This window comes from Serinus canaria, chromosome 1, assembly GCF_022539315.1.
Source record: "Serinus canaria isolate serCan28SL12 chromosome 1, serCan2020, whole genome shotgun sequence".
Lineage (NCBI taxonomy): Eukaryota > Metazoa > Chordata > Aves > Passeriformes > Fringillidae > Serinus > Serinus canaria.
In genome coordinates this window covers 15212774-15239022 of record NC_066313.1, presented here as the reverse complement: position 1 = coordinate 15239022, position 26249 = coordinate 15212774, and the positions used below count along the sequence as shown (strand labels likewise).

Sequence of the window (26249 nt, the reverse complement as noted above, 5' to 3'; positions counted from 1 at the left end):
CCTTCCCATGTTTCTTTTATCTCCTGGTGCTGGTTTTATCTACCAGCAGACCCACAGCTTGTGTGTAAAGAAAAATCCACTATTCCCTCACTAAGAACACATCTTGGCAATGCTGCTTGGCTCAGATATGATCACACTCCTCCATCACTGCCCAGCTCCACTGACTGTACAAGAAGGGAATGGGATGGGACTGGACTCCAGATGTTGCTGCAAGGACAATTGCACAACCTCCAGCAGAAACGTCCCGTGTCTGAGTGATCACTCAAACACCTTGAGTGATCTAAACGTGTGCAAGGTGGGGGCATCCCCTGGTTGTGCCTTGGAGGTTGTTTTTGGGCACTGGCTCATTAACAGCCTGGAAACCACCACGAGAGGTGACACTGATACCCTAAAGAACCTAGAAATGAAACAACACACTTTTGAGATAATATTATGCTGGGAGGTAAGATAAAGACTGTTCTTTACTGGAGGCCTCCAAGAGCCAGATATGGAAAATGCCTAAATGCCCAAATGCCCACCCTGACTGATGAATACAGTTTTATAAGTTTAGTAAATTAGCATAATTGACCAAAATCACCAACTAGGAGCACAAGTAGTGAGGCAATTTCTCCCCATTTCAACCCCTTTCTAAATCCTTCCTCCTCAGATGGGAACTAAGCATTGTTTATGAAAATGTGTCTCAAAGAGCTGATTTCAACCTGGGTTCCCAGGAATAACCAAGACAGGATGGGAGCTTTGTACCCCCAAGGCTTGGAGATCTGGAATGTGTTTTCTGCCTAGGGAAAAGGTAGGAAGAAGCTACAAACACAATAATAGGCTACAGAGCTACAAACACATGTCTAAAGAATATAGAGAATATATAAAAGCAAAAATAATTCTGGCAACATTATGATCATGGAGCTCAGCAGCCAGCCAAGGCACTCAGGTGCAGCGCAGCACAAGGGCACCAGTAGCTGTGTGGGTAAAGCTACAAATTTCTGTCACCCACCTGCCCCCCAACAATGTTGTTTTGAGGTATTTTGAGGTAGTCAAATCTCTCTGGGCCCCCACGGATCCTCCTTCTTGTCCTTACAGGGAATTGAAGGGGAGCTTATATGATGAAATTCTTCCCAGTGAGGGTGGTGAGGCCCTGGCACAAGCTGTCCAGTGAAGCTGTGGCCATTCCACCCCTGGAAGTGTTCAAGGCCAGGCTGAATGGGGCTTGGAGCAACCTGGTGTCCCTGCCCATGGCAGAGGGGATGGACTAGATGGTCTTTGATGTCTTTTCCAACACAAACCATTCTATGATTCTCTGAAATTCAACATTTTGCATAAAGCCCTGGATTTGGAGGGCTTTGTCCTCAAAGTCACAGGAGTGACTTTGAGAAAGGACAAAGAAAAATGTGTTGGTCAGCAACCCCTACACATTATTCCCATGCACCAGATAAGATTTGTCTTTTGGATCAAAAGACTGTGACATTTACAAATCACCACATAGGCTTCCTGATAAATAATTTTTAAGTGGAAATCCCCCAGCTATTCCAGGCCAAAAACAAACACTGCAAGAGAGAGAAAGAAGCTCATAAGACTTTACAAAGGCGAGATAGGGCTAAAGGGCTGGAGAGAAGCCAGTGCCTTGTGTAATGGCACACACAGATACCTGTGTTATTTGCTGTGAGATGCACACAGCATTTATAAGGAAGAAAGCAAATGACATGGTGCAAGAAAAGAGACAGGTCAAGGGTAATCTTTTGCTCAAAGGCAGTCGGCAGCTTTGGTCTGTATTGTGGAGGGGGAGGCAGTTAGGCAAAGAATTCAGTAAGTACCCAATGCCCAACTTTTAATGGCCACAACAATGCTGTGTTGCTCACAGTTCTTGGATATGCTAGGAAAGAAAACTCCAGGATAACCAAGATTTTGGTAAATGCCAATGAACCTTGTGTTGTGCTGGTTTCATGGTGCAGCAGAGGAAGCAACCAATCTGTTCAGTTATTTCTATCCCCACATCTACAGTGGATAACATGCAGGACAGGGACATATTGATTGCATTTTTTACAGACTGAGTCAGGAGGACTAATAACTCCACCAGTTTCCCTTGATGCTTCACCATGTTTACTTCAGGAAAAACTTTGAGTCCCATGGACTGTACTGGTGTGAATCTGGGAAAAAACAAAAAAAGGGAAAGAGCAACCACTGGTCTAGAAACAAAAAACCAAAAACCTAAAGCACTGAGATTGGACATATTCATCATAGAATAACAATGGTTTGGTTTGGAAGGGACCTAAAAGATCTTTGGTTCTAAACTCCCTGCCACAGGCAGGGACACCTCCCACTAGACCAGGTTGCTCCAAGACCCACCCAACCTGCTCTTGAACAATTCCAGGGATGGGGCAGCCACAGCTTCTCTGGACAACCTGTGCCAGGGTCTCACCACCCTCACAGCCAGAAATTTCTGCCAAATATCCCATCTAACCCTGCCCTGTGACAGGGTGAAGCCATTCCCCTTGTCCTGTCCCTTCAGGCCTTTGCCCAAAGTCCCTCTCCAGCTCTCCCAGAGGCCCTTTAAGCACTGGCAGGGGCTCTGAGGTCTTCCTAAAGCCTTCTCCTCTCCAGGCTGGACACCCTAAGCTCTCCCAGCCTGTCTCCAGAGCAGAGGAGCTCCAGTCCTTGGAGCATCCTTGTGGTCTCCTCTGCACTCACTTTGCATGGTTACTAACCCATTGGGCAAATTACATTGGTGTGCAGGGATAAATGTATGATACATCACTGGCTGTCTCCCTGTGACCCTTGGATCAATTTTTTCCCCATTTATGTCACTGAAGCAGAGACAGCATTTCCTGACTGACCCAATACACTGATTAATATAGTCAGCAGTCACATCTTACACATCTCACAACCCACTTATTTCACTCAGCCTGAGCAGAAATTAATTTCCCCCCTCAAAAAAAAGACCAATGACTTTTATTATTATTATTTCATTTCACACTCTATTCAGCCCTTCAATTCCTTTACGAGAGTCAATCCCCTCCAGCTGTGAATCTGGGCTAGTTCCTGGTAAAGCAGCTTTTGTCCTGCCCAGCATTCCTTTGAGAGCACTACACTAAGGGAACAATCTTCTTGCCATTATTCTTCAGCACCTTTGCCTTCACTCTGAATGTTAATGCAGACCAGAGGCGCCAGCTGGGGTGTTTTGTAGACTGAAGCCCCTGAGCAAATTCTCTCCACTTCTGTAAAACAGGAAAGAACAAAAGCTTGGTATCATCACACAGACATCATCACAGACATTGTGAGTCCTCTTCAGGACTTGATGGGTTTTGGATAAAGAAACTCATTCCCTTAGTTTGGGTGGGATTCAAGGGTGGTGTGAGAGATGAGAGTGGATTAGGCATAAAAGAGATTATGGAGTTTATAAGATTTAGCCTAGGAGGCCATTTTGTGTCCTATATTGAAGTTAATCCTGTAAGATATAAATAATGGAAATTGTAAAAGGTCAGAGTGGTGAGTTGCTCTTTGTTACATCTGAGCTGGACCAAGAATCAGAGCTTGGGTTTAAATAAACAACTTAAAGCTATAGAGAGAGTCAGGCACTGCAACTCTGAGGTCCTGGCTGTGAGCTCAATGTGACACCCTCCTCTGCTGTCAGACAGACTCAGGGGTGCCCCTAGATAGACATTAACTTGGACACATGGAGAGATATCTGACAACCCTACTGTGAAACCCAATAACTGGCTTCAGACCCCCATATATTCCTTGCTCCTACTAGTGCAGTTTTTGTTCAATCACTGTGCAAATTATAAATGGGCTGAAGCCTCAGGGAGGGTTTTTCAGGTTCATTACTTTATTAGTCCTGTTTCTTTCTGTTCTGTGGTGACAGCTGAAGTAATTCCAGACTTTAGGAATAAACTCACCTGTGTGATCTTCACCTGTGTTTAGTTAAAGACAACCAGGTACAATACTTTCCACAATCACAGCCTTGTCAGGGGAGTCATACACCATGCATTGGGCTGGAAATAACATTTAGTGCCCATTTGGTGCCCAGTGAACTGGTGGAAACTTGAAAATGTTGGTGGCAAATAAGGAAAACAGCTCTTTATTTTAATTCCGCCAAAATCTCAGCTGAAGGTTTGTCAAGTGGTCACCAGTCCACCTTTCATTACAAACTTGCTGACTCTGAACTTATGTTGTTTGTTTGTTTGTTTGATTTTCTTAAGTGTTTGATAATCCAGAGAAAAGATTGAAACAGAGTGTTACTGAACAAGTTTCAACTTTGCAAAGAGAAGCAACAGAAAAACAAAACAAACAAAACCCTCAATAAATCTCCAGTTAAAATGTTACATCTGAGCAGACTGCTGGCATCATTTTCTGCTGTGGGCTGAAACCTTCTCCATCCCCCAGGGAGCGTTTGAGCCAAAGTGGTTTTTGGCCAAGTACAGTTTCTTCAGGAAGGTCAAGACCTTAACCTCCAGTCCTCCTTTTGCTGGCAGCCTGGATCCTGAATATTTTGGGACAGATGTTCAGGTCTGTGGATCACTTAAAAACAAGGGGACCTGTTTGCCTTTCTTGAGTTAGACTGAAAGATATTATTCAAAGCCCTTTTCTCTTCATGATGGATTTTTAATTTTAGTTTTATATCAAAAGATCTGTTACCTATTTTTTTTCTGCTAGTGAAAGAAACCACAATTAATTTTTGTCCTCAAAAGAAACCCAAAAAACAAAAAACCAAAACCACAAAAAAAACCACCCCAAAAGCAAAGCAAAAACCTCAAAAACAAACAAACAAAAAACCCAAACAAAAAAAACCCACCAGTGGTCCTGTATGGGACACTTAAGAAAAGACCACGTCATGTAACAACCACAAAATATTCAAAGAGAGTGAAAAGTCTCATAGCCTTCTTCCAGGAGATACTGGCTAACAATTTGTGCAACACAACTTGGCCTTCCACCCAGCTGCTGTCCTGTGCAGGCTGAATGGGTGCACCAAGACAGTGTTTCTAATAATCTCCTTGGGCCCAAAGAGCAGAAGAATTTACATCCTGAATGAAGCAGGGATCCAACAGAAGATTATACTTCTAAGTGTAAGTTAGTTAATGCCTGGATGCCCAAGCTTGCTCCCAGAATCCATACCTGGAATAGAGTGTGGAAGGAAATGGGATTTTCGGCAGAAGGTCACTTATTATGCGCATCTTGAAATGGTTGCAGTGTGAGATGGGCATCAGGAGACAGCAAAACTGCAGGAACAGGCAGCATTTCTCACTCCTAAATGTGTGTAGGAAGGAGACCAAGTTGCGCCCCTTCCTCTGCTCTTCTTGTGCTGGTTTTCTCAGCAAGAAAACCTGCATGGATGTGTGAGGAAGGAGCTAAAGTGCCTTCCAGCAGGGCTCTGGTTGAGGTGGTTTGTCCCTAGGTTTAGATACTTTGGTAGAAAATCAGCACGGATGAAGTAAGGGATCCTCTGCATTTAATGTAGCTTTAGTTTCCTATTAAATTTCTGAAATAAAAGTATACCCTCAGTTTTTCAAGAACATCAGATTAATTTGCAAGAGGTTTTTGGTTTCTCTCTTGAACTTGGGTAGCCATCTTCCAACTGGCCTGTACCCAACACATCTGTGTCTTACTCAGGTTTTGTGTCCTGTTTGTACTGGGGACCAGGGTTCTGCCAGAGGGTTGCTGGGGAGACACCAGAGATGCTGGGATTGCTTGGTCTTGGGAAGAGAGTCTGGGAGGATCTTGGAGTACCCAGCTGAGTGCTCAAGCTACCCATGCATTGAACCAGCAGTACCTGAGAGGGCACACACTGCTCCCACCTATGCCATGGCACACGAGGCAGAGGCAGCAGCTTTCCAAGAGATGAGTGTGCTCACAGCGCCTTACAAGGTCGGGCTCAGGGCTTCTGCCCACACCCTGCCTGCCCCAGCACAGTAGCACAGAGCCCTCTCCCAGCCAGACCCAGCAGAGAGCACTGACACATCCTAGAATTAACAAGGTCAAAAGGAGAGCTGAGGAGGGGTCTGACTCTGGTTCTGATATAGAAGATTCAGTTGGAAGGAAGGGAAGAGTTCCAAATTCCAGATTCCATTCTTCACTAAATGTTCTGCTATTTTCTCTTGGTGTTTTGTCTGCATTCCCTCCAGGAGTCACAGCACAAAACAGACTTTCCCACCCCAAAATAAGGTAAGAATTTCTGGTAACTTTTGCCTAGAAATATGGCTGAAGTAGCTACGGACAATTGATAACAACACAGACACAAAGCAGACCCTAATAATAATAATACCTCTGTGCTGGTATTATTTGGCAAGACTTGTCTAGGAACTCAATCTAAACTGCTGCAAGGAGGGTGAGATGGGAAGGAAGCCTGAACACACGTCACAGAGGAATTTATATCACAGGCTATGTTTCACACGTGATGTTTTTTCCCCCCACCTACTCACACAGTAGGTTTGTGACTTTAATCAGTTTATTTTTAGTAGGAAGTGTAAGGAGGTATAAATATTCTGAGCTGATAGTGCTCTGAGCTGATATTTTAGGCAGAGAGACTTAATTGTATATGTGTGCTAATTGTTGTTTTGTTTCTGGGTATTATTGATTTTGGACTTGCTCCCACACATTCCCACACTCCAGGTGAATATGTTGTTTGGCTACTATCCCAAATACTCCCTGCTACTACTGTACAAACTGCTCAGGGTGGGGGTTTCCACACCTCCCACATCCCCCTCCTGTTCTCTGCTAAAAAAGTTGGATCCACTGGAAGCTGCCAAATAGGTCTTCAGAGAGAATTCTCTTGTTTGTCTGCAGGATGAGTGGAGGAGAGACTATGGCCATGCAGGTTGTGAGAAAGGATACTCACTTCTAAAAAATTTCAAAGATTTATTAAAATCTTATAAAAAATACAACAGAAGACTGAATAGAGAAAATATTACCGTGCCAGGAGTAAAGGATTTTTCCCTCCATGTGCTCATCCACTCAATGGAGGTTTTGCCTTTTAACCCTTTAGCCCCTCCCAAAGTTCTGTCCATTGACTCCCTCTTTGCTGTCCAGGGTGGAGTTCGCTTCCTCAAATCTGAATTGGAGGTCAGCTGCTGCCATAGTAACAAGCTGACCCACCCAAATGTCCTGACTACCCAGGTCACCCCCTGATAATACCACAAGGGGGTAAAACATAACTATAAATCTATAAAATTTCTCTTAACATATATGCATAATATTTGCCTTTTAATTGTGAGAGTCAACCATCGCATTGCTCATCTATCACACAGGTGGCCCCTACACTACACTGGCAAAAGGCAGCCACAAAGATGGTCAAATTGAGATACAGGCTCTGCTGCTGCTCTGCTTTTGCTTCCTTTGCTGCAAGAAGTGATGAAATCAGCTATACCAGCATAGAAACTGGTTACAAACTTCACCCATCTTGCTAAACTACTTGATGACTTACACCTTGCTGCCCCCAGCACGTCAGTGAAGATGCTCAGGGCTCAGGTTGGTGCCATATGTAAGAAACCCAGCCTGGCTCCATAAAGCAGCCCCTGAGCTGACTGACAGGGGCTTCACCCAATAACATCTTCCTAAGGTGCAAGCATTTCACTGGGTCAGGACCTGGGGGGCCTAAAGATCAGACCAGTGAGCTGTCTAGACCCGGGAGTTTGGAATTGCCTGTAAAAGTAAGCTCCAAGCAATAAAACACGCTGTGTGCTGATGACCAGAGGAGGTTTGTCAGGTGTGTCTGTCTCTGACACTTGACCACCATGGTAAGAAGAGATGAAATCAGCTATACCAGCATAGAAACTGGCTGAGAGCTTTGCCTGTCTTGCTAAACTACTTGATGACTTACACCTCGCTGCCTCCAGCATGTCAGTGAAGGTGCTCAGGGCTCAGGTTGGTAAGAAAGTCTTTCACCTGCCACCTGTGTTGTAAGTCTGCAGTCACTCCAGTCGTTGTGCAAGCACTTGGCCCCAGTTCCATCAGCCGCATGAGATTCCTCAGTCATGCACAGATATCTTCTAGGACATCTTTGCATGGGAGCCTGGTAAAGAAAACTTTATAACCTGGTAAATTTGCACTGAACTTGGAATCTTTACACAGCCCTCTCCTGACTCCCTATTTAATTTCAAATTTCTGAGTTAAAAGCTCTTTCGGTAAATACCAGTTTATTTATAAACACTCAAGTTCAATTCCAGACAATTTACATGGTTTGGGTAACATATAAATAAAACACAGTATAAATAATGTCAAAAACCATAGTGCAAATAGGTAAACAAATTACAAGTTTTTAAAAAATTACTTAATTTTTATTAAAACCAAGAATTAAAAGGCAGACCAGAATTTAGTCTTCAAATGGCCGAGGTCAGCTTGAACTAGCTGAAGGCCTCTCAACCAAAGTGCTAACATGCTTAACTTAGTTTCTAGACTGTAAATCAAACTGCAATTAATCACCACCACCCCAAGCAAACAATCTCCTCTTATCTCCTTGCCATGACAATACATTTTTGTAATATTGCAGATGCTCAGGGACATCTTATAAACAAGAAATAAGTGCACATCTATTAAAAAATTAACTGGGTTACTGCTATTACAGATAGGTAATGAGATGGTTGGCTCTTGCAATTAAGACATAAATATTGTGTGCATGTTAAGAGAAGTTTTATTGATGTATAGTTATGCAGCTGCTGTTAGAAGAGTTTGCTTTTCTACTAATAATCACATTTTGGCTTGTGAAAGGCTGTTGTTTTTCTACCCTCATTTTTTTCCTGGGAATTGTTGCACCAAGCACAGGCATTAAAAAAAACCAAAAAAACAACAACAAAAAAAAAAAAAAAAAAAAAAAAAAAAAAAAAAAAAAAAAAAAAAAAAAAACAAAACAAAAAAAAAAAAAACAAAAAAACCCCACAAACAAACAAACCCCCCCCGCCAAAAAAAACCCAAAAAACCCAAAAAAACAACAAAAAACCCCGAAAAAAAAACCAAGGGGAAAAAAAAGCTGTCTTCCTGAATTTTTTAAATGTTTTATTGTCTTTAATCCCTCCACCTCCCTGCTCATCAATTGCTGGTAACTTTCTTCTGTTACATTGGTGCTGCTGAAAATAGCTCATTCTCTCTGCATTTATATTGCTAAACCAGGAAATTTCTCAGATCCTGTGCCCCAAACCAGCTCCTGGATTGACTTTTAACTCAGGTTCTTGTACAAATTAGCAACATTAGGGTGCAAATTAGCAAAATTAGGGTGTTCTTTTTGACAGATATTACTATACCCAAGGGAGAGAGCTCCACCAGTCCTGCCAAGAGAAGGATGATAACCCATTCTGTGTCAGCTGCCAGGGTGGAAAAACTACACCAGGACATGGCTCTCCTGTATCATGGCAGCAGCCTGAAGGTCAGCCAGAAGGTCTACTTGACTCCACGTCAAAGAATAAAGCAAGGGGCAGACAGGTCAACACATGCAGGAGAGCACAGGGAAGCCACAGTCATGGTCAACAGAAGCCATCAAGGTTTCTGCAAGGTGTAGATTTGTCTGAAGGGGAATTTTATCAAGGGTAAGGCACAGAATGGAAAAGCACAGACTTGTGGTTTTGGAAGTACACCTGATCTAATGCAAGGTGTCCCTGTCCATGGCAGGGAGTTGGGCTAGATGATCTTTAATGCCCCTTCCAACCCAATCCATTCAATGATTCTGTGATAAGCAACAATGGCCACATCCAGGCAGGAGCAATTGGCTTCTCCAAGTTGGAGAAGACAGAGTGAACAATGTCTTTGACAGAACAAAGTTGAAGAAGGTGTCCCTGAACATTTTCCCACAAATCTTTCTGCAAGGGCTCCTCTGTCTCTAATCTTATTCTGTGTATTGTTGTTGGGCTGGATCATGATTTTGGTCCTCTATGTTTCCTTCTATCCATCTCCTCTCCTGAAGTATTTTATCCATGCTTCTCCTGCCATCCAGACAAGGTAAGGCACTGAGTTTTGACCTCTCTTCCCCCTCTGTCTCAATTCAGGGAGCTCTCACTACCAAGACCTGCATTTCAAACATACTTCTTGTTCCCAGAAGTGAACACATTTTCCTTCCAGATCCCACCTCTCCCCCTTGCATTGATGCACAGACCTCTGACTCTTTTCCCTCCTTTTCTGCCCTTGGTGCAGCATACCACTCATGCTTTTCTTTCATTCCCACACTTCCCTCTTGGAGACCAAGAAATCACACAGTATTCAATCACACAGTTGAAGTTATAAACACAGCTGTCATAAGAACTCTTCTTTTCTACCTGCACTACTTCCCAGCCTTCAGAACTGGAGTTCTTCCACCCAGGATCAAGATCCAGACTATTATTTTACAGTGCACTGGCTTATCTCTATCTTCTTATCAAATTTCTTTTTTTATCTCTTTACATTCTTGGCCTTGTGCCTTTGCCCTTTCTCTGTGTTCATCTGTGAAATATCCTCCTTTCTTCAAAGCACTGCCTAAAATTCAGCTCTCCAATCAGCACTCCTCTTTTCTAACCTCACATAATCCCTGTGATGAAATATTTTCTCATGCCCTGCCATGGGTTAAACTTGACTACATTAGATTTCAAAGTGTCCTAGACAGGGAGTATGTCTTAATGCCATTTATAAAATACTGTTCACATCTAAGGTACCCTACAAATGTTATCTAATAAATGGAATTCATTGCACTGTACTTATGATCAGCTATAAAAGGATGAGGGAGACCAGCTAAGATGCGAAGTTAACTGTTTAAAGCCTAAAACAACCCAGCAACATGAAGACCTGGATTAGGCTTTAAGGTGAAGGCAGGTAGATTTAGATTGGATATGGGGCAGAAATTCTTCCCTGTGCGGGTGGTGAGGCCCTGGCTCAGGTTGCCCAGGGCAGCTGTGGCTCCCCCATGCCTGGAAGTGTTCAAAGCTGGGCTGGACGGGGCAACCTCATGTACTGGAAGGTGTGGGGTGGAATTGGACAAGCTCTGAGGTCACTTCAAATCCAAACCATTTTGTGATTCTATAACTTTGAAGTGAGATTTTGCTTTGTTGCATAAAGAAATTTTTTTTTGCATTTGAGCAAAATGCTGAGTTTTGCTGAGAAGCCCTGAGTGGAAGCCCTGAATTTACTCTGAAGCATGTGCTCAGATCTGTGAATAGGCATTTCAGGTGGCTTTTCATGAATAGCCATTGTGTTAAGGTCTTGGTAACCACATGACCATGCTCTGAGCCTGTTGGGGTTACTGTGAGAGTGCAGCCCATAAAGTTAGGCTACTGAGACCATGTGTTTTGCCAAAAGTCGGGAGAAAGGGAACAAAAAAATAAAAAAGTGGCTTTTAGCAATTCAGAAGAAACCAGAATGACCTCCAGCTCCTTTCTAGTCACCAAACTGGTATGGCCTAACCTTCTATGTAGTGGGAAGATCATTTGGGAATAGAGCAAACGGCAGTTTAAAATATTAAAAAATTAATGAAATTGAAGCTCATAAGCAGTTTCGAGCAGTGTAGCTCTACTACTATGAGCATGGACTGGTTGATGTACAGTCCCTTTGAACTCAGCTAAATAATTTTAACCTAACCCTGTAAAACACTTTATCTCGAATCAGAACTACAAACACCTTGGACGTGACTGCATGGCTGTATCTGTGCAGTCATAGCTATGACTTGTGTGGATTTTTAGTCTAACTCATAAACTTGGATTTGAAATAATTAATAGAGGTTATAGACAGATAATCAGAGAATCTCTATATAAATAACATATAATCTAATAGCAAAAGAAGGCTAAATTGAGCACAGCTTCCTCTGAGAAGCAGATAGTGTGGGGAAAGCCCTGGAAGAGGATGTTAGTTGGGTCTTATTCTTCAGGCATCACCTGGAACATTGCAGGGAAGGGAGGAATTGTGCTAGAAGAGAGTGATTTACCAATTAAAAGCTGCTAGCTGGGGAGAGAAGTTGCAGGGCTCTGTAGAGAACTGCTGAGCGAGGACGCCAGATGAGCAGCATCTTGGGGTGGTGAACTGGCCCAAGGAAAGACACAGTGGTTGGTTAATTACATGAGGAGGGTTGGAGACCAGAGAAAATACTCTAGAAGATGCATTTTTTAATTTCTGTACTATTAATTTTGCCCCAAGTGCCAACAGTATCCAAGTGACTCAATCCCAAATGGATTTTATCTTTGCACTACCCTGTGGAGAAGGTAGATGGCCAAAGGCTTGGGGAGCCAAGGCAAAGAGCAAAGCAAGCAATGTATTAGCCTGGGTTCACAGAAATTCTGGTGATGTGAGCCCTTGTTAAGCCTCTTCACCACAAAAGCATACTTTCCCCAAAGGAGGGAACTGATCAGCAGCCTACTGATGTTCATTTTAAAAAAAGGCCTGAGGATAAGGAAACACCAATCATGGAGTTATTAAGGTTTAATGACTACTCGATAAACTTAGAGGGTTTTTTCCAACATTAATGACTCTGTATAATGGAGAAGTGTCACACACACAAAACCACAACCACATGGTTAGTATAACATTTTTCCACTGGAAAAAGAAATGCATTATTATAAATGTGCCAAGCTGACGCAGAGCTCACATTGCACCATACTGTTGGGTCTGCTCATGAGAGACAGAAGTGGGATGGGTCCTGATGAGAGGCAAGATATTGGTCTACTACAGCCATTCATGTGGGTTTTTTTCCATAGGCCACATGAGAAGGACTCTGCATATTTCTCAACTTGGAACCCACAGCTAGTCCACCTGCATTTCCCACTATCTGAACAGTTTGGTGAAGTTAACACATTTTCCCCAAAGTAGCAACACTTACTTGTGACTTTTAGACTGTCAGTTCAGCACTGATATAAAACTGGCCATTGCTAGGTGATGTTCCCATCGTTCAGGTACAGCACAGTCTTCCTTGCTTCAGCTCAAGCATTTTGTGCTTAGAAGTTCTATTACAAAAGTTCACCTGTAAAAGCAGACTATGGGAGATGCATGAACAGCAGAATAAGAAATTAAATGCAGAAGCAGAATTATTTTTATTCCATTCGACACATAGAATCGTAGAATGATTTGGGTTGGAAGGGACCTTAAAGATAACTACTTCCACCCCACAGTGAAGAATTCATTCTCATAGTGAAAAAATCATATTTGTAGTGTCATGGTACATGGCATAACCAAATTAAGTAATTTGGGGATTTTCTGGTATTAACTTGATTTTTTGAGGCTATTTCTTTTGTCAAAAGATCAGGAAGAAGACCAGCTTGCCACCACACTCAAACTGCAACATAAAAGCTGATTAGGTATTGTTCTTCACAGGAAACCATTTATAACACGATGCAGTTTGGGCTGTTCTGGCTTAGCTTTGCTGTGACACATCTGCATGGGATTGTTTGCACTCCTGGAAAACAAGAGAGAGTTTAAAGCATGGCTGGAGAAGCCTGGCTACATTCCTAGAGAGCTTCATGCAGGTGGCTTCCAATAAAGGCACCTGACCCTTTGATCTGTCTTTTACGTCAATAATTGTATGTTTTTGAGGAGGACAGAGTGAAATCATATGTTGAATTTAAAACTCACCTACGTTTTCCTGCCAGCAAAATCCTTCATCATTCGTAAAAGAAAAACATAAACATATGATGTCATGAGCTCATGTTTCAAAAATGAACCATCCAATTAAAAGAATCAGTCTTTTCCAAACAGCAGTCTTTCTTCACTTCCATTATAATCAAGTTATATTATTTTGGCAAAACTATTTACTTTTTTCATATGAAACAATTAATTCTGAGTAGCTATACCTGAAAGCAAGCAGAATTGAAGCTGTGGCAGAGAAGCCCATGGAAATCCAGGGGAGATCAGGGAAAATGGTTTTAAACTAAAAGAGGAGAAATTTAGATTAGAAACTCATTTCCCAGAGAGTGGTGAGGCCCTGGCACAAGTTGCTGTGCCAGAGAAGCTGTGGCTGTCCCATCCCTTGAAGTGTTCAAGGCCAGGCTGGATGGGGCTTGGAACAACCTGGTCTAGTGGAATGTGTTCCCATGGCAGGGAGATTGGAATGAGATGATTTCAAAGGTCCCTTCCAATCCAAGCCTTTCTATGGTCCTATGAAATCCAGAGTATAATTGGCCTTTAGTTTTGTCGTTTAACCTATCCACACTACTCATGGCCCTGAGCTACTCTTCATCCTTAGTGCCTCAGAAATTGCAGAGACTCCTTGCTTTTCTCTTACACAAACAAGCAGAATCCTACACAGTTCAGAAGGGACTGGTGTTACCTGAACAGCAATAAAACAGTAAATGATAGTAACAGAAAACTAAATCTGTGTGCTAACATGAGACTGTAAGGGCAAGGAAGCAGGACTGAGGTTGAGCAGTCCCCCTGGTGACTCCTTTCTGGTGAGGAGAAGATGGACCAACACAAGGCACTAGCATTAAGAAGAAATTTTTCAAAATGTTTGTGAAAGAACAGGACAAATTTGAACACCCCACAATAGTAATGACCCCAAAATGGGGACATTACAGCCACAAACTAAGAGGAACAAGGCTGTAGCCAAGACACTGTGCACAGCATGGAACAAGTTATGGACCTCTAGGCTGGGTTCCTGCCAGGCCAAACCAGAAGATATCTACACTAAGCTCCCCCGAGTTGGAAAATGTATTTTGGTATCAAGAAATTAAATGCAGAAATTAAATACCAAACAACATTTCTGGTGATAGTCCAACAGCAGCAAAAGTGAGTGTTGTTTTAAGTCACTATTACAAAACACATCTGGCCAAGGGAAGCACAAGACAAGTCTGATGGACAAGTCACACCAGAAAGAAACACACCAGAATTTCAGAAGCGAGGCTATTCTGTTTCAGTGGGCTTCTTGCACTAGTTTGGTAGAAACTTGTGACTCTACAAGAAATAGTATGATCAGCAGGATGGGTGGAATATTACAAAAAGAGGGCTCAAATCACAAGACTTTGAATTTTCATAAAACATCAAGCCAAAAAGTTGAAACATAAGTTAGAATCAGATTCTTAAGTCTGTAAGAGAAACAATCACCATTTTCCACAGGAATAAAATCCAAGCTGTCCAATAGCATCCTGGTGTTTACATTGCCTGTTACACTCCAGGGTTCATGAGGGAGCTCAAAAATAATGCAGGAGTTGCCATTGCTTTAAGTTGTCATAGGATGCAGCAGCAAATGGGATGTCTGGCAATGGGGAATGTTTTTGTAGTGTGGACTCATTTATTTGAGGAGGACTGTGTAACCCCTGCCAAAAAAAAGGTGAAGGATGAAAACAGGTTAGTTTCCTCACAGGAGACTCCACAGATCCTTGGGGGTCATTATAATGTCTGTCTTTGCTTTTGTACTGCTTAATTTCATCACATCCAGGACTCTTTACAAATCCCACGGGAGGGTCGTAATGATTGCATGGTTGATGTCACCACATCTCTCAGGGGTGTGATTTACAACCTGAAGTTTGCAAGTTTATGTCTGTCACCATGATATTTTCTGAAAAATCCCTTTGCCAGGATTTCTTCTCCTGGCAAGATGGGAAGCCTCAGCTTCTCCATGTTTTTTGCTGCTCTGGAATGTAGTCTGGAGATTGTTTGTCCAAACATGTGAATTGTTTTTAATTAATGGCCAATCACAGCCAGCTGTGTCAAACTCTCTGAGTCTGTCATGAGCTTTCATTATTATTCTTGAAAAAGCCTTATGATGTATCCTTTTTCTTTATAGTATAGTATAGTTTTAGTATAGCAAATTTCAATATGATATCATAAAATAATAAGTCAGCCTTCTGAGAACATGGAGCCAAATCCTCATCTCTCACCTTGTCCTGGGGACCCTCACAAACACCACATATGTCATTTCACCTGCTATGCTCACCAGGCTACAGACGGCATTCTCTTTCTTCTTTCCTGCTTTTCAATGGCCCCGTGAACTCCACCAACCTGTGCAGTAGCTCATGTATCTCTCCAAAGAATTAGTGCATGAGTAACACAACATCAGTACCTTGGGCTGTGCCATGCATTCAGAGTGCCACAAGCACTCCTCCAAATCATAAACCACACAATTGTTTAGGTTGGAAAAGATTTTTTTTTTTGCAATTGAGTTGCACTGTTACCCCAGAAGTGTCATATTCACCACCAAGCCACGTTCACACCTTTCAGACACTGCCAGGAATGTTGATTCCATCATTTCTGTAGGCAGCCTGTTCCAGTGTCCCATCCCACAGCAAACCTCAGTTCTGTGAGGCAGTCTACATGGCATGGGAATCCAGATCTTCTAGGCCTGTGTCAAGGAAGCTGTCTCATGCTTTTCTACAGTGATCCTTCCTAACTAACTAAAGAATTTCTTGGCAATTTCCAAGGGGAACTGAATTTAGATTTGACCTAAGAACCCCCATTCTTTACATTACTGCTGTCCTGCTAATCTCTAGACTGTAGATTACTGCAATATGACTACAAAGTCCAGAAAGGAAAGGACAGAGAAAAAGGGAAAGGGAAATAATGAAGTCCTTTGGAAATCACACAAAGGACACCCTTTCTGCCTGAACCAAGATCAAGAATGTGATTTGTAATGAAAATTTGTAATGAACCTCACTCTCCTAAAAAAGTTGTTGGGCAGGAATACTGATTTCCAGTAGTTTTAAGAATGAAGTTGAGTAATTTCAACTTTTTTCTCAAGGCATGGAAGGTAAGGAGAAAAGAGGTAATGGGGGGCATAGCCCACCTCAGTCAGGAACTTGGTAACTCATTGAGTTCTTCTAAGTTTTGTAAACAGGGGTACCACTACCAAGTCAACCATCTAGGCGCAAACCGTGGCTGTGTCTCACCATAACAGGAGCTGCAGCTCTCTGTAGGGGATTCTGGTAGTTCCTCTCCAGTTGTCCTGCTGGCACACCTTCATTTCCCACATTCCATCTGTACATACCATGTACATCCAAATAAAACAATTTACCTGATCAACTCTTCTACCCAACTTTGGCAATGGGACTGAAGCTGTGGGGCCAGGGTTGTTCTTGTGTCATCTGCACCTTGATTGAAAGAATTCAAGGGATCCTGGTTACTTTTACCCTCAAGTTTAAAGTTTGCAACTCCTGTTCCTCAACCCGTTTATTTCAGCTTGAGGTTCCTATTTTATTTCCATACAATAACATTCCATAAAGCACCTGTGCTAACCCTAACCAAAAGTTACCCCATGCCCTGCAGTACTTTCACAGTGGCTGATCAGAGGAGGCAGTTGCTCACTGAGTCCATGCCCTACTATCAGTTAAACTTCATAGCAATTGTTTATAATGCAGCCATTTGATAACAATTATTTGTAGTAAAGCCTTATCCTGTGTTCTCTGTACTTAGCAAGCTCGGCTTTGCAGCATCTTCCTGGGTTAAGACACTTTGGCAGATTTTTATTATGATTTTGGTCTCCTCAATTCTATTTATTACAGGAGAACTCATGCATGCCTCAGGACAAACTCAGAGGGGACCACAACCTGCAACCAAATGAGTATGTGCATCTTCAAGGAATGGTTCTAGCTATTCCTTGGTCAAGGCTCCACCCTGACCAAAATCCCTGCTTCACAGGGAAGGCAGCCCTTCAGTTCTCAAATTAGTAATTCTGGGCTTAGATGTGTCACATTTACATGGTATATTTGAACAAAAGACGTAAATCAAGAGCTAAAATTGTGCTGTGGTCACCTAGAGAACTATATTATATATTTTTATGCAAAAACCAAGGCTGCACAATGCTCAGTAATAGCTATTGCATTCACCTGTAGACTGATGTAGTTGGAAAACATTTCCAAGCATTCAAATCTTACTCTGGACACCTTTTTAATATTAAGAAATACTAGAAGGTGACATCTGATGACAGTGCTTTATTAGAAACCTGCATCTCTGCAGTCCTGAAGTGGCTGCAGGGAGAACTGAACAACCTGAAGTCTGAAGGAGAAAACAAATATCCCTATTTCTGGGAACACTACAGCTACAACACTTTGTTCTCACTAATTTTGTGCTTCTTCCCTATAGTTTGTTCACATGTTGTTGAGAACCTCTTCTGAATATAGTATTTTTATTTCACATCCAAAACAAACCAAGAGAAAAACCAGAAAACACAGCGCATGCCAGGAAAGAAGTAAAAATAATGCACAGGTGGTCACTGGAAAAGGCTGTTGAGTTTCCATCATGCTAGGATTCCAAAAACCCCACAGGACACAGTCCTGAGCAACCTGGCCCTGCTTTGAGCAAGAGGGTTGGACCAAATAATCTCCAGAGTTTCCTGCCAATCTCAGTGATGTGTGGGCACAAAGAACTGTTCCCAGCTCTTTGCTGCATGCAGGTCTCAGGCAGCATCCCTAACAGTAAAAACACCTGTGCAAAGAGATTTCCAGCCTTTAGCTGGCTTCTGGCAGAGCCTGACATGAAGGAAGTTACAAAATACTGGAGATCTATAATCCTCTGGGACAGTTCTGGCTAAGAGCTGTGACAAGTTGATTTTTTTTACCATAAAAGACAATTTCTGAACAATGTTTGCTCTACTGAGTAATATATTAGGCTCTCACAAGTAAGGTTTATCAAAGTTTTACTAAAAGTGTCATCAAAAAGGATTCATGCTAGGTAGTTTGGGCATTCAAGTGACAGAATTAGATAATCTTGTTCCTTCCTTCCAAGCCAAACCATTCTATGGAGTCTAACACACATATGTAGTCCATAAGAGACTGGTTGATATGCCGACCACTCTCTGAAGGGTTCATTAATAGCCCAAAGAGCCCATGGTCTTAATCACCCACTCCCAGTTGGGTGACAAGAGTATCTTTTCTAAATTCATTTAATAATGGCTACAGAAAACAGGATCACCAGGATCACAGAAAATTTCAAAACTGCTACAAACCTTACTGAGCTGGAAGGGTAATGAAAACACTAAAAACCCTAAAAAAACCCCAACCAAAAAACCAACCAACCAACCAACCAACCAACCAACCAACCGAAAAAGCCCCAAACAAACAAACAAACAAACCAACAAACAAAACCAAAACAAAACACAAAACACTCCAGTTTTTTTTTTTGGAAGAGGCCAAAGATTGAGCAAAACTAAAATCATAGGAAGTTTCAAGTAAGACCAGGTCTGGAGTATTGGACATTTCTAACAGTTATCACAGAATCACAGAATGGTTTGAGCTGGAAAGGACCTTATAAATCATCCTGTTTCAATCCATTGCTGTGGGGACAGTCCTGGGCTTCAAAAATTATATAAGACCACTCTTCAGTCCACAGTGCTTGAAAACTTCTTAATATCTTTTTTGTACCAAATAACTCAAAGGCCCTTTTCTCTAGAATTAATGAGCAAGTTCCCAGGTATTGATTTTCCTATTTTAACACTTCAGCAACTTTTCACCGAAGTACAGAGAAAACACCATCCCCAAACCCATCCAAGATGATTAATTATCTCTGCATGCCAGTTATAGCTCTACATGCCTCAAGGTACCACCAAGTTCTTTTCTTTTTTCACAGTTTAAATCCTTAGCAACTCTCAATTGCCAGTATTGGAGATGCAAGGCCACTAGATCTCAAACTGCAGCATCTGCACTGACTGCAGAAAAAAGACTGCAAATTATAGAAAATACTATACCCCTTTCTCAATCCCAGTTAACTATTCTTAATCTTATTACTTTTTTTTTTTCCCCCAGCTTTTTTTCTTTTTTTTTTTTTTTTTTTTCTGTCAGAGTGTCAAGGTCCTGGCACAAGTTGCCCAGAGAAACTGCCCCATTCCTGGAAGTGTTCAAGGCCAGGCTGGACAGAACTTGGAGTAACCTAGTGGAAGGTGTCCCTGCCCATAGCTGGAGGGTTGAACTGGAGGAGTTTTACGGTCCATTCCAACCCAAATCATGTCATGATGATACTCTGCCTCTGTACCAGACTATATCCCAACAACAATTTCTTCTTGCAAAGGAACCCACAAATACACCTACAGGCACTTCTTCCCTAACTTTCTCTTTGATAAGCTATTTTAAGCTCTAAATTTATCATAAGGTGTTTCTTTTCTGCTGGAATAAAACAGATTCAAAGATTCTCAGGACAGATTTTGAGTAGGGGAAAAAACTCAGTCCCACAGTTTGTATGGAAACCATGCACATGTAAACATTCTTCATGGTTTACTTCAAAACCTTGGGAAAGAAGCCAACCATAGACACACAGGTGCTAAACATACTTTTTTTCCAATACAGGCAAACCCCAAAGCAGTATTTTTCTAGTTCATTATTCTAAACTATCAGTTTTCCCTGGATTCAATGTTGCCAAGCTGAAATCATCTGCCTTTGTGGGGATGCACAACCACATTCACCTGTGAAATCATTAGACTTCAGGAAATGTTTCTGCATTAGAAACAAAAGCATATAGTCTTTATTCAAATTTTTTGATTTTTTATAAGTTTTTAGATAGGTGGTTTTGTTTGTTGGTTTTTTGTTTGGGTTTTTTTTTTTTTAATCCCATTGATTTAATCATTTATTCTGTTCAAAGGGCCCTAAGGGCCCTTTTTCGATTTTGCTCTGAAATTTCAAAAGCTCAGAGATTTGTTTTGTAAGTCAGAGAAATATTGAGACTGAAAATACAGTTACCACAATGGTTTAACCTTTCCAGAAAACATGCAGTCTTCTGTGATTCCCTGCATTTTTAAAGAACACATAAATTCCCCCTAGCTTCAGTACTTCCTCTAACTTCAGTTCACTTTCTTAGCATCCTTTTTTGAAAATTCATGTGTTGCTGCAGCACCAGAGCACATTCATTTAACTGCTGAATTCAAAGCAACTCATTAATGCCATTTCACTTGCTCTACAATTTACCCACAGTTTTCTGATAAGATACAAGCCTATTGCTAATTCCCAGTACCAAAAATTATCACCACTATACCTACTCCTTCTTCCATTCCAAGAAAGGACATCAAATTAATTTCAGGAATGAAGATGCAGCTTATGAGGGAGATGGAATATGCAAATATTGTTTTACATACTGATGTTTTATTTTTAGCAGTTTGATGATATCTATAGGGCTGTGAGAAATTGATACATGGCTTCAGGGGGATGAAGTATCCCGAAGGCAGGTAGGAAAAAAGCTGCACATCTGCCAGGCAGGAGAAAACAACAGGCAGTGATGCTTGGAGTTCATGCAAAGGAGAGAAGGCTAAATGCTCCAAGCACTTTATCTTACTGTCATAATAAAAAATCATGTTAAAAAAACCCTAACTGTATCTACTCTACATTTTAGCTCATCTTGTCTATTTCTTATTTTTAAAGGTATTCATATGATGAAGTGCTGAAACACACAAATTCAATAAAAGAATCTGAAGAAAAACAAGTTGAAATTTGGGGAGTCAGCAAGAGAAAAATGTCAAGAATGAACACACTGATTACCAAAGTTCCTCCTTCTAAATTTCTCACATCACCCCTAGACATCCCCATCATGTGCTTCAACTTGCCAACCTTAAATCAATCCCTTCTCATAGAAACATGAAAAGTTTTCAGATGTTAAACAATTTGCTGTCTTCAAAAAACTGTCAAATGGTCCACTGTAGTTGTCCATACCTTTGCTCCAGTCATCACTAAAGAGGCAAACAAAAGTCTTACATAAAACATCAGAATAAACTGGACCAGAACTCAACAATATAGTGAATCCATTAGGTGTTGAATTCACCTTACACTATTTCTTGGTATCTATTTTTGGCTGGGGAGAGCATATACCTTCACCTAAAACTGAAACTGCAACTTAGGGCAATGTTCTTAATCGTAAGTGCTTAAGAAAGGTCTTGCTCTCTCATATTCTCATGGCATTCCAGTCCTACATATACCAGGGACACTCAAAGCACTGCAAGAGTCCAGGTGACAATGAAAATTTGATACAAGCCAGAAGAACTCTGTGTGTGTCACCTGCTTTTGACCCTTCACAACTGGATATGGAAATACAGACCACTCCTTATGCTGACTTATGCAAAGCACAACAGACTGTCCACTGCCAATAACATCAGTATTAAGCCTCTTTTTGTCATCCTGTAGCAATGGGGAACTTTCATAACTTAGAGCATAACTTCTTCACTTTCGTTGATTGCTGTGGTTTCATTAAAACAAGAGTAAAATCTCCTGAATAGTTATCCAAACCTTAACTACCTACAATGACATACTGGCAGGGTTATTATTTACCTAAAGAAAGAAATGTGGAATGTTTCATTTATAACATATTATTCTCTTCAATCCTGAGCACTATGGACATCAGAATCCAACCCAATACTTATTTCAATACAAAGGTGACAGAAAAATCATTAGTTTCATAACCCACTATTCCAGTATTCGCATGTCAAATTTATCAGGGCATTTCTCCACAATTATATTCTCCATTATTTTAGAACTAACATTGATGGAAAAAGAAGACAGAAGGAAAAAAGAAGTATATGAAGATCCTAGTGACTTAGTTTATAAGACAACTGATGTTAGGGCAAACCAAGAGCCCCCTCTAGGGGTTACTGAAAGTTCTAACATAGGTGAATTCAGAACAGGTTAGATAATAGTTTTTAGGGTATGTACTTTTCAGTTTGAGTTACCCCAACTGGAATTTAACCTTAACTACAATATCAACAGTAAAATGACAGTTTCAAAAGAAAAGACTGACGCAAAAAGCTGTATTAGACTTTGGATGAAATCTACTTACAGTACTTCAGCACCAAAACGTGGGCAGTTAGGCTTATACATTTATATACAATTAAATGATGTCAAAGTCATAAAATGCTTAGTTATTTATAATGAAATCTATACAAAACAGTTAAAAACATGGTTTTATATACATTTGGAAAAAAAAAAGTATTGTCTCAATTATCAGAATGTATTAAAACTGGTTCTCTTGTCCCATCTGAACCCAAACCGCTCTCTGTGACTTGTAACTACCACAAAACCCCAATGTATTGCTTCAACAAGCCAAGGCATAAGGCTAATTTTGGAAACCCACCATTGTACACCCATTTAAGCTTTTAAACTCACCAAATGGTCAATTTTAAAAACAGCATGTAAGAGTAAAATATAGATTTTTAGAAGTCTTAGCTCACTTCTAAATTCTCAAGTTCAACCTGGAAAGATGTTGAACTATTTATCCCCAATTTAGAAAAACTGATTAACAGCAAAATGCACCTCCTTCTCCCAGGTTTGTACTAGAATTAATACAACTGCCTGTTTCACAGGAACTTTTTTCAACAACTTGTCTCACTTTAAATTTCATATTTAAATAAATAATCAAAGGTTAATTCTAGCAGATGAGCATTTTGCACGCTCATGGCAGAAAGAAATGCCTCATCTACTATTACCCTATTTCTTGTAAAGCATGAAAGCAAAACTCCACTAGCAAATCCACTTTGCTACCAGTTAGAGGTTTTGCTTACTTCCAAACATTCACCAACAAGAATTTGAAAAAAATATTTTAAGCTTCTGAAAAAAAATTTTAAGTGAGCATGAGTGCAAGAAAGCCAACCAATTCCAAAATTCCAGGGGCTTTTCCAGCACTGTCAGAGACATTTTTTCTCTCACATGCTATTTGAAAATAAAAATATTTACTAATTTTTTTTAAATGGTGTTTTGCTCAACAGCAAAACAGACACAGCAAAATAATGATCCCTTTTCACTTAAAGCTGTTTCAGTGTCTGGGCAAGGGCTTCAATAGCACAAGCTGTAGAATTCATTACAGATTTTGTTTTTGAGCAGGAGTACATTCTACTGTCACAGGTTTACTAAATCTTGGTACCTACATTTTCTCTTTTTTTTTTTTTTTTCAAAACAATTTTTCAAGATTCAGCTTTTGCAATACTGTCTTGTTAAAACCTACTGATGCTTCAAGAGTCCAATGAACAATTCTATTAGGCAAAGTGCTCTAAGACATCACAATAGAAGGGCATCTTGGATGCTCAAAATCCCAAGATATTTTAAAGTACACTCCAGTGTCTCTATTCCTTAGGATTGTTCAATAGAACTTTGAGAGGGGCTGGGCTCAGTGCCATCCTCAGTGCTACTGTCCACATCTTGCTCCATTGCTGTCTCCTCATCATCGAGGCGCTGACTGGTGAAGTTGTTGAGCTCCAGGAGCCCGCTGGGTTCCACCACCACATTGGAGCTGGAGTGACAAGGGATGGGATAGTGAGGGATAGTCTGAAAGAAAGAAAATATTTAAGTTTAATGAACAATATTGAATGTAAAAGCATCTGTGCAAGCACAGATTTGTGGAAAAAGGATTATTTGGTTTCCAAGGGCAATTTTCCCTAACCGAGGCTTAAAAGCAGCCTTTCACTGGATTGGGTTTTGAAAGGTAAAATTTGAATAATCTTGCTCTCCAGGCCTATGATCTTCCCTAAAAGTCTGTGACAGCATAACCAATGCCCATCATCCACCATTCTGCAAACCCAAAGCAGAGATAATATTTTCTTCAGTCTGATCTTCTTCAGACAAGACGTGGTGATAAAAGAATAACCTGAGTTAAAATGACTCACAAGGACCATCGAGTCAAATTCCTGGCCCTGCACAGGACAACACCAGGAATCCCACCAGGCAGTGCATTGTCCAAGCACTGCAGGAGTGTTATGTTTTTGTATACAACAGAGTTCAAGCTCTGGCCCTACTCAGAGCTACAGCTCAGAGCCTGAGGAAACACAATTGCTATTTTTTTCTAAGATTATTGTTATTATGGTTATTATGTTATTTATTTTTACTTGTACTTTCATAGGTTAAAAAGCTAAATCTCTGACTTTACACAACTGAAATTCTGGGCACTATTTGACTTTTGAAACAGCTCATAGCGTGCCATAATGCTAAATAGCATCAATTCTCAAATGATACAGGTTTGAAGTAAAAGAGAAAGCTATCTTTATCTATAGAAGGAGGACTAAAAATGAATATAGAAGTGGAAATTTCTACAAAAGAGAAGTTAGCTGCAGTTAAGACTTCACAAAGTATCATGAAAAATTTCTGTACACAAATTGCTTCCCACATCAGAAGTATTTTCACTGTAACACAAGCATGATAAATATTAAAACAATTTCAACCACACTACCATTTGGGTGAACATATGCCATGCCAACTTGTCTAAAGACTCACATTATACCACTTGGAAGACTTGTATCCTCCTCAGTTGACATTGTGACAACTTATTACAACATAAACCATCATATTTAAGGCAGCAGAATCAATGAAAATATCAAACATAGAAGTTAGGAAATTATTCAAAGCATTTAGGCTAAAGATCAATAATAATTTTATCTCAGAAGTGGTCTTACCCTAAGTGAAGTTAAAAAGCTTCTGATTTCAGACCTTATTTGCTGAATCTTTCCAGTAAGGAAACCCTACAATGTCATTAATTTTACACTCAGAAGCAACTTAATTAGGTAATATAAAAGATTCTAGAACATAACTCCATACTAAGTGCTGAAGCAGTTTTAAGCATTGCAAATGAAAGTATTTTGTAAAATGTGATGAATTTGGTTGTTTTCTTCACAGAAGGAAGACACTGAGGACATGTTAAATGATACACAGTGCTAGAGAAACCTGAGCCAAATTAAGAAGAATTACACTTCAATGTAGCAATTGATTACAAGCTAAGAGTAGAAACAGAACCAAGACGTTGGGAATAAACCCACAAGTACTCAAACATCATTAAGTGACTATCATCGTATCAGACACGTGTTTGCTGTGCTCAATCTCTGCCTTATTTGCTCAGTCTTCTCTTACCTGGACAACAATTTCTGAAGAGCTCTCTTCAGCTTTCTTTTGTGATATATTCTGAATGTGTATAAACTGGTTTGTTGTAGGTATTCCTCGTGCATCGAGTTTCCTCTCTGTTAAAGTAGGACCAACAGCAGGAGGACTTGAGCTGGATTCTGTGTGTGTCTGTTGCTGGGGGATGGAAGGTGCCGTCATCCCTACTGCAGCCACCCTCGGGCCCTGGGTACAAGGTGCCGACTCTGCTTCACTAGCAGCTTTACTAGTGGACGTGGCCTTGTTTGGGGGATCCACTACCGTATGTTCTATGTTTGCATCAATCTGAGCTTCCACCATAGACACTCTCAATATATCTGCTACTGATGTCTCCGTGGATGCCTGCATGGGAAATAGGCTGGTAACCAGCAATGCCAGTTTGGGCACAGAACTGCCACCTGCTACCTTTGAAACAAAAGGAGGCTCATGCCCCTCAAAAGTTATCTCTGTAACAGTGGATCCTTGCATTACAGTTAGATGTTGCACCTGAAAATTAAATTTTTGTTGTGCATATTACAGTTAATATATTTTTTTATTGAAATCCTCATCAATATTTCCAAGGACAGA

The 26249-nt window shown here is 40.8% G+C and overlaps 1 protein-coding gene across 11 annotated transcripts in view; it reads right to left on the bottom strand.

The window, feature by feature from the left end:
- Positions 1-22247: 22247 nt before the first annotated feature.
- Positions 22248-26249, bottom strand: part of EMSY (EMSY transcriptional repressor, BRCA2 interacting) — a 41711-nt gene continuing 37709 nt past the window's right edge. For 8 of the 11 annotated variants that reach the window (XM_018923957.3, XM_018923960.3, XM_018923959.3 and 5 more), the window contains 2 exons: positions 25656-26024; positions 22248-24083 (listed from right to left, as the gene is read on the bottom strand). In XM_018923957.3, the coding sequence (XP_018779502.1) occupies positions 23889-24083; positions 25656-26024 (564 nt within the window). In that variant the 3' untranslated portion in view covers positions 22248-23888. Of the gene's footprint in view, positions 24084-25655; positions 26169-26249 lie in introns of all 11 variants that reach the window. The other 3 variants (XM_018923967.3, XM_050972313.1, XM_018923970.3) reach the window with 2 other exon arrangements.